General features: G+C 46.2%; 1 protein-coding gene across 2 annotated transcripts; it reads left to right on the forward strand.

Annotated features, from left to right (window-relative positions):
- The first annotated feature begins 1,277 nt into the window (after positions 1 to 1,277).
- LOC122119791 (CD209 antigen-like protein C) lies at positions 1,278 to 7,604 on the forward strand. 2 transcript variants are annotated; one of them, XM_042693842.1, is made up of 8 exons: positions 1,278 to 1,401; positions 1,527 to 1,613; positions 2,850 to 2,930; positions 3,537 to 3,617; positions 4,146 to 4,297; positions 5,380 to 5,489; positions 7,041 to 7,132; positions 7,339 to 7,604. In XM_042693842.1, exons 1-8 carry the CDS (start codon positions 1,356 to 1,358, stop codon positions 7,497 to 7,499), a joined length of 810 nt encoding a protein of 269 aa, XP_042549776.1. In that variant the 5' UTR covers positions 1,278 to 1,355; the 3' UTR covers positions 7,500 to 7,604. The 2 variants fall into 2 exon arrangements, with proteins under 2 accessions (XP_042549776.1, XP_042549777.1); XM_042693843.1 differs by having other exon boundaries at positions 7,041 to 7,432.
- The last annotated feature ends 1,215 nt before the right edge of the window (positions 7,605 to 8,819 follow it).

Genomic DNA, 8,819 nt, shown 5'->3' on the forward strand with positions numbered 1-8,819 from the left:
CCGGGGACAAAGAAAGACCTTGAAGACTCTTATCCCCAAGGTGAGGAGCACTCACCTTTTGCTGAAGAGCTCAGGGACAGTGCCCAGGATCAGAGTTCAAGCCCTACAATCCGAGAGGAAGGGAGGGAGAGAGAGAGAGAGAGAGAGAGAGAGAGAGAGAGAGAGAGAGAGAGAGAGAGAGAGAGAGAGAGAGCCCGCTTAGTGGGTGAGAGGCATGGAGTTCAACCCTAGTCATGTCCCCCAAATAGAAATACTTAACTCCAAATGGATGTGCCTTCCACTTCTTTCTTCAGTACAACCTACAATTTCCACTTGCCACTCCCCCACTCTGCGCCCCTCCCCTCCCCGACCTGGATCCCCCCTTCTCTATGTCCAAATTGCAGCCAGTTTCCTGCATCCATGTTGCTTCTGGGCTTAGCCAGTGGAGAGGGCACACTGGGAATTGGAGAGACTACAAACTCAAGGTGAGCAGGCATGAGTGGATGGTGCCTGTAATCTCAACCATTTAGGAGGCTGAGCTCTGAGGGTCACCGTTCAAAGCCAGCTCAGGCAGGAAAATCCATGAGACTCTTATCTCCAGTAAACTACCCAAAAGCCAGAAGTGGAGCTGTAGCTCAAGTGGTAGAGCACCAGCTTTGAATAAATCTTAAGAGATAGCATTTAGCCCTGAGTTTCAGCCCCAGTATTAGATTAACATACACACACACACACACACACACACACACACACACACACACACGTGCTGGATATTGGTGGCTCACACCTATAACCCTGGCTACTTAGGAGACTGAGATCTGAGGACTGCAGTTTGAAGCCAGCCAGGGCAGAAAAGTCCTCATGAGATTCTTATCTCCAATAACCACTCAAAAACTGGGGTGGTTCAAGTGGTAGACCGCTATCCTTGAGCACAAAGAGGCTCAAGGACAGCACCCAGGCATTGAGTTCAAGCCCTACAATTGACTCCCCCCCCCAAAAAAAGTGCCTAACCATTGTAAGCACACAGTACATATGAGCAATCATTATTGAGCCTCAACTTTTCAAGTCAGCACAAATCTGCATCACTGAAGAAATCCACAAAGCTAGGCAGCAAATTCTGGAGACAAGAGGAGCTTGTTTTCTGGAAACAGACTACACCCAACCTATCTCAGATTTCTGGGAAAATGTCACATGTCATGGTGTGCGGGTTGGGGTGGGGGGGTGGGGTTCTTCTCAACCCTGTTCATCTGTTCATTTCTGGTGCTGCCATCCAGTTCCTGTTTCTCTTTCTGAGTAAAAAACTCAGCATGAGGAAAGGGAGTAGGGAAATAAAAGCTGTACTCTCCAGCTGTCCTGACCACTAAGGGACATCAGGGACCATGAGTGACTCCAAGAAAGTGAAGGAGCCATCGCTGGGCCTCCTGGGTGAGGCTGGGCTGCACTACTGGAAGTTCAGGAAGCTGGTCCTAGGGGTTGGGGATGGCGGGGGTGGTGGTGCTCAGATCTGATCTCAGCCTGCCTGGTTCTGACTTTAGCTTCTCTCCATTCAGACGAGGAAGAGCAGATACCTGGGGCCACCAGATATTTTGTGAAAGGCTCTGTGCACCAACTGGCTGGTGATCTCAAGGACGTTGCAGGTGAACCATGGTTTATGGGGTGGGGAGGAGGAAGGGGAGAACCTCTTAGATAATCTGTGCTGTGGGGAGGTGGAACCTCTCAGTCTGCAGATGGGGAAACAGGCTCCTGTGGAGGGGGAAGCTGGGGTTCTACACAATCCTGAACCTGGAGATGGTCAACGTTGGAGACTTGGACTCATGTGTCTTGTCAAAGTTAACAGTGAGGGTCTAGACTGCTGGGTCCTTGGTCTGTGGAGGTCTATAGACTCCTTGGTCTATGGAGGGTGAGGATGAAGGTCTGTACTCCTAGGTTCTGTGCAGGTGAAGGCTGAGGGGCTGGAACTCCCAAGTCTGTGAAGATGGAGGTAGAGGGTATGGACTTTTGATTCTCTGGAGATGGAGGCTGAGGGGCTGGACTTCTAGGTCCTGTGGAGATAGAGGCTGAGGGGCTGGACTGCTAGGTTTTGTAGAAGTAGAGGCTGAGGTTCTGGGATTCCTGGGTTCTGTGGAGGTAGAGGCTGAGGGTCTAGACTCTTCATTTTGTAGAGATGGAGGCTGGGGCCTGGGACACCTAGGTTCTAGGGAGGAAAAGGCTGAAAGGCTGGATTCCTGGGTTCTATGGAGATGGAGACTGAGGGTCTGGGTCTCCTAGGTCCTGTGGAGATGGAGGCTGAGGGTCTAGACTCTTCATTCTGTGGAGGTGGAGGCTGAAGATCTGGACTCCTGGTATTGAAGAAGTGGAGGCTGAGGGTCTGGGACTCCTAGGTCCTGTGGAGGTGGAGGCAGAAGGGCTGGTTACCTGGGTCCTGGATGTTCAAGGCTGGAAACTTGTGGCCATGCCTGGATTTCTGTGCACTGGAGGGGAGGATTATAAAGCCTGAACATCTGAAGAGGAGAAGCCCGAAGTTGTAGAGATGGAGGCTGGGGCTCTGGGCTCTGGTGTCCTGGGTGAATCCTGGAAGTTTGGACTTCTGAGTCCTGTGGAAGTAGGAGCTGGGAAAGTGGACTCCTATGTACTGGAGAAGAGTCTAAGTTCTGGACTTTTGGAGAAGTTCTGGGATCCTGGGGTGGAAGTCAGGGGACTGGATTATGGGGTCATGGGATGGTTGGATTTGAAATCTGGGTTTCTATAGGAACTGGGTGGGATGGGGGCATGGAGGCTGGAGCATGGAATCATGGGTACTGGGGAAGAAGAGACTGAGAGTTAGGAGCGACAAGACACTGAGGAGCTGACCCCACCCTTTTTCTCTCCAACAGGGGGTCTGAGCCATGGCCATGCACTTCAGCTTCTCTCCCTCACCCTCTTCACCCTTCTCCTGCTGATTGTCCTGGTCAAAGGTCAGGCAAGCCTGGGATTGGGACATGGCAGTCCATGAGTAGGGGTGAACTGAAATCTGGGATCAGGTATTTCCAGAGCACCCGCCTGTGGTGTTGAGTTCGGGTTCTCACTCCACTCTTGCTGGTGATTTAGCTTTCTCTTCAAGTGTTACAGTTTCCTTGTCTTCCAAGAAGATTAGACAAGATGGCAGCTTTCAGAAAACAATATTCCTGAGGGGGTCATTGTGCAGGCTAACACACACTACGTGTTTAATGGTTGCACTTTTTTGCTGATCAAATTGGGAGTCTTTATTAAAAAGCGGGTGAAAAAATTGGGAGTCTTTATTGGCGAGCCAGTGGCTGCAGGTGGACTCCTGTCCCAAAGACCTGCAGCCCCTCGAATACACTTAACAGGATTAGGAAACTGAGCCATGAGAGCAGGAGAGGAAAGAAAGAGCAGAAAAACGATCCCAACAAACCAGATCCACTCCAATAGAGCGCTGAAGTGGGATACCATGGTGACAGGAGAGCCAGGAGACACGAGACATGAGACAAAAGGCACGGTGTCAAATGCGCCTTTTTTTTGGTTGTTGTTGTTGTTCTTGTTTTACCCTTTCTTTGGCACAGTGTCCAGATTTCCTGGCTCCCAAGAGCACATCAAGGAAGACAAGATCTACCAGGATCTGACCCAACTGAAAGCTGGAATTGGTGAGTGATCAGAAAGCAGGTTTTCCAGGCCTCTGTTTTATGAATTTCCTTCCATCACCAGCCCGCTCCGAGCCTCAGTTTGTGGATCTGTGAATTGGGAATATAGTGGCTCAGAGATTGTGGTATTTGGTGTACATAGAGGGCCATGCAAACAATAGGAATCTAATGAACCCAGTTTCCACGCCCCTCTTGTGAGCCTAAAACCTCCTCAAATCTCAGTCTGGAGGAGATGGTGCCACCACTTGGGTTTTTCTGAGATGGAAAAAGAGATAATTTTAAGAAGCTGAGTTGCTGGTGGTGCATTTGAGCCTGTCATCTTAGCTGCTCAGGAGGTTGAGATCTGAGGATTGAGGTTCAGATCCAGGCTGGACAAGAGAGCCTCTTATCTCCAAGTAACCAGCAAAAAAGCTGGAAGTGGAGCTGGGGCTCCACTAGCCTTGAGTGAAAGAGCTCAGAGACAGTGTCCAGGGCCTGAATTCAAGCCTCAGGACACACACAAACACACCACTTGAATTTTCTTCTCAACAGAAAGCCTATGCCACCCCTGCCAGTGGGACTGGACATTCTTTCAAGGAAATTGTTACTTCTTCTCCGAGATACAACACAACTGGCACAATTCTGTCACTGCATGCCAGGAAATGGGGGCCCAGCTCGTGGTCATCAAAAGTGAGGAGGAGCAGGTGTGCCTGCGCTGTGGTAGATGACTGGTCAGCTGGGGAGGAAATGGTTGGTCCAGTGGGATTTTTTTTTTATGGAGAACCAAATGTGTATTTTATTTGGAAAGGAGACAAAAGGTGGGAAGATAGGTTCCCAAACATCTTGCACAGAGACACACCCAAGGTCTGACTTGGGGTGAATGGATTGGGGATCTCGAGGGGTATACGTGGTTTTTGAGGATGCACTGGCTAGGGTTTAACAGCTACCTCAGTTGGGGGTTCACAGTCTTGATGTGAACCATTCATCAATTCCACTCATGTGAATTTTGCCACCCAGGCTGATGGCTCGATGCCAATGGGACAGGCTATGAAGGGGAAATTACGCATGGTTAGCAATGGTGAACTCATCTTTTGGTTCAAACACATTAATCCCGGTAATGGTGTGGGGCGCCAATGGCCCATGCCTGTCATCCTAGCTACTCAGGAGGCTGAGATCTGAGGGTTGTGGCTCAAAGCCAATCCAAGCAGGAAAATCTGTGAGACTCTTATCTCCAATGAATCACCAAAGAGACAGAAGTGGGGTCATGGTTTGAGTGGTAGAGTAGCCTTGAGCTAAAAAGCTCCAGGATAGGGCTGGGAAGGTGGCTCAGTGGTAGAGGGCTTGCCTTGCATGCGTGAGGCCCTGGGTTCGATTCCTCAGCACCACATAAGCAGAAAAAAAGCCAGCAGTGATGCTGTGGCTCAAGTGGTAGAGCGCTAGCCTTGAGCTGAAGAGCTGAGGGACAGCACCCAGGCCCAGAGTTCAAGCCCCAGGAGTGGAACAACAATGCAAAACACCCCCATCTATGACTAGATTTGCACTCAGAACTCAGAAGACACACAAGCAGTGAAGCAAACGTGTCTCAGAGAGGCCACTGGAGTGCACACTGTGTGCCAGGCAGAACACATCTATCCACCGGATACAGATGTAGGTGGAACATTCCAGACTCACAGATGGGTAGAGTAAATCTCAGGCAGGAAACTGAACTTCCTGCAAAGAGTTTGGGGAGACCCAGGTGGAAAATGGGGTGCACGATTCCTTCCTGAATCCTCTTCTCTTCTTCCAGAGATTCCTGCAGCAGGCTTCTAAGAGTAAAGGCCGCACCTGGATGGGGCTGTCCGACCTGAAACATGAGGGCATGTGGCACTGGGTAGACGGCTCCCACCTGATGTTCAGGTAGATCTTGGAGGAAGCAAACACACTGTAGAGTAAGAGTTCAAGTTCTGACTTGAGCTCTGTTTTGGGGGGAGAGGGATTAGGTGGAAGCGGGGTGTGCTTTTCTTCCCTCTGTGGCTCACTAGGTTAAATGGTCTGACTTGAAGACGGAGAGCTTTCATAACGCCATGTTTAGATAGGATGGCCCCATGGAAAGCAGATGCCAGTGGCTCATGTCAGTGGATTTGGGGGTGGAGATGGAGGGGGCGGTACTGCAATCTGGAAGATCACAGCTAAAGGCCAGTCCAAAATAACCAACCAAAAAAACTAGGTTGGAAGCATGACTCAAGTGGTAGAGCACCAGCCTAACAAGCAAGCAGAGCAAGTGAAAAGCCTTGCACTCAAACCCCAGTACTTACAACTATACAGAATGATATATATTTAATATATGTATTATATAAAAATATATAAGTGAATATATATTTATAGATGAATATATTTTAAATAATATATTAAATAAATATACTTGTTCTATATGTGTTATATATTATATGTGTTATTACATTATATATAGGTATATTTTAAATAAGTATATTAAATAAATAAATGTTATTTATTTTATGTCAATATCTATTATACACTATATAAACATTTTAAAACAAATATTATATACAAACTATATTTTTATATAAAGATATATAATACATGATATATAATATTAATAGAAAATGTGAGGGATGGAAAAGCCAACATGCCATAGAAATTATTGTAACTGATGAGATAAAATGACTGTGTGGTACTGGAGGCTCATGTCTGCAATCCTAGCTACTCAGGAAGCTGAGATCTGAGGTTCCAGGTTCAAAGCCAGCCTGGGATAGGAAAGTTATAAGACCATTATCTCCAATGTACTGTTAGAAAAGCTAGAAGTAAAGCTGTTACTCAAGTGAAAGAGTGCTAACCTTAACCAAAAAAAGTTTGGAGACAGCACTCAGGCCCTGAGGTCAAGCCCCAGGAGTGGCACCAAAATAAAGGAAGTACCAAATTATAAACATATACAGAATCATACACATATATACACAAACATGTTAATAATAGTATATGAAGGGAATGATTCCAATAGTGTAATTTCTCTAAACAAATAACACGTTTTAACAAAAACAAGAAAGAGGAAGTACCAGGCCATATCCCAGATGCTGAGGGCAGAGAAATTGTGACCAAGAATTGTTCTTGTGGTTTCCATGAGAACTAATAGATAACACAGAGTAAGCAGGCCTGGGATTGGCTAGTTTGGGATGTCAATTTTGCTCCTTGCCGCTGGTGAAGGATTTGATTGGTTTGTATCTGAAAAACTGCACAGCCAACAGGATGGACGACCCCCCCCTTCCCTGCCCCTGCCCACTGGACTATGATAACCAATAAGAGAAGAAGGCAAAGGTCAAGTGTATCAACCATACATACAAGGTTGCCATATGCATGCAGGGCATATGTGAATGTGTTTCAAAGTGGAAAGGAAAGAACAGGGTGGGTATAGGAAGTGTGGAACAGAGGCTCAATTTCAATTGGTCTATGCAGATTCATGAAATATTGGAATGAAGGAGAGCCCAACAGTTCTGGGGATGAAGATTGTGCAGAATTTAGAGGTGATGGCTGGAATGATGTGCAATGTAAGCTTGAAAAATTCTGGATCTGCAAGACATCTGCAGCCTTCTGCCCTACCAAGTGAAGCCCGTCTATTGCCAAAGTGCCCTAGTCATGGTACCCCTGCTGGGGGCCATTCTGTGTTCTGTCAGTCAGTTCCTTCTTCCTGTCTGTGGGTATTGAGATTTTTGATAAGAGCTTTTCTTTTCTTCTCTCTCCCTCTATCCCTTAGTCCCTTCTTTGTTGGAGACTGGGACCTTCTATGTAACAAGGCTGATCCAGAACTTGAGGATCTCCTGCTTCAGTATCCCATGTGCTGGGATTACAGGCATACGCTACCAGTTCTCCCCTTTATTATTTTTTAACCCCATATCTAAAACTTCTCTTCATTGAAACAATCCTTTATAGATTGAGAGATTGATATTTGCAAGTCTATCATCCACTTCTCTTATTCTTGGCCAACAATAAATTTCTTCCCTGCAACATGGGTGTTCAGTTGTGTTACTACTTTTGCAATTCCAAAGAGAAGGAAAAAATTGACTAAATTGGTAATGAGCTCTCTTCTACTTTCAGATCTTTATTTTTTGAGTTTCTACATATGAAAGACTTATCCTTTTGTATCTGGATGGTTTTGTTTCACATAGTGTCTTCCAGTCTGATGCATTTTTTCTCAAAGGACAGGTTTTCATTCTCAGCACTATTAGTTGGAGAGATTGTCCTTTCTCTGATGTATGTTTTTGGTGCCTTGATCTAGAATTGATTGGCTTGTTACCAGACAGAGGTGAGGTTTAGCGAAGCTCCCCTTTAAATATAGGAACTCTTCACTTAGGGCTCTTGACTTCCATTGTAGACTAAGAATTTCTGGACAGGTCACAATGGTAAGAAAACTTGGCAGAGCTTTATTAAGTAAACAAGCAAGAAAAACAACCAGATCAAAAAAAAAAAAAGCAGACAAACAGAAGGACAAGGGCACACTCTAGCAGAGTGTGGGTGCTTTCATAGGGACACAAAGACACAGACACAGACAGACAAGAAGACACCCAGAGAGACTCACAGCTCCTTGGGCAGTTGGATATTTATAGGGTAAAGGCAGGGGGTCTGGCTTTAAATTATGCAAAGCTAGGTGCTTTGTCTTCGCTTTAACTATACCTAGTGTTCCAGGTAAGAATGCATCCATAAAACAGATCCTTATCCTTGAAACAAGAGACACCCTCCTAACTGCATTTTGGGGCATCCTATCAGGCAATTGTGAATTCTTGGGTGAGAAGTGCATCCCTTAGGAAATAATGCATTCAATTGTTGTTCTTTGAAGCAAAGATAGCATTTCTAAGTTTTTAGGTAACATATTTCTTTTTTTTTTTTTTTCTGTCAGTTGAGGGGTTTGAACTCTGGGCCTGGGCGCTGTCCCTCAGCTCTTCAGCTCAAGGCTAGCGCTCTACCACTCGAGCTACAGCACCACTTCCTAGGTAACATATTTCTGAGTTGCCTACACCAGGCCTCAGTTTCCATAAGTTATCCTGCTTCATTTCCCCCCAAATGACTTTTGTTTCCTTAATCTTAAGGGCCGTACATGAAGGAATATCTCCTGTATTTGCTATTAGCTGACCATACCTCATTTTTCCTAGTCTATCCGGCTTCATTTCCCCCAAAATGACTTTGTTCCCTTAATCCTAAGGAAAGTATATGGACAAACTTTAAGCTTGAATCTTTGAA

Source organism: Dipodomys spectabilis, unplaced genomic scaffold, assembly GCF_019054845.1.
Source record: "Dipodomys spectabilis isolate Male_0828 unplaced genomic scaffold, ASM1905484v1 ptg000173l, whole genome shotgun sequence".
Taxonomy (NCBI): Eukaryota; Metazoa; Chordata; class Mammalia; order Rodentia; family Heteromyidae; genus Dipodomys; species Dipodomys spectabilis.

Bases quoted from the DNA above. Each gene is read 5' to 3' on its own strand.
- LOC122119791 (XM_042693842.1), top strand. From the start codon at position 1,356: ATGAGTGACTCCAAGAAAGTGAAGGAGCCATCGCTGGGCCTCCTGG. The intron at 3,618-4,145 runs GTGAGTGATCAG...TCTTCTCAACAG, and splicing joins CCAACTGAAAGCTGGAATTG to AAAGCCTATGCCACCCCTGC. The intron at 7,133-7,338 runs GTAAGCTTGAAA...TCTATCCCTTAG, and splicing joins TGGCTGGAATGATGTGCAAT to TCCCTTCTTTGTTGGAGACT.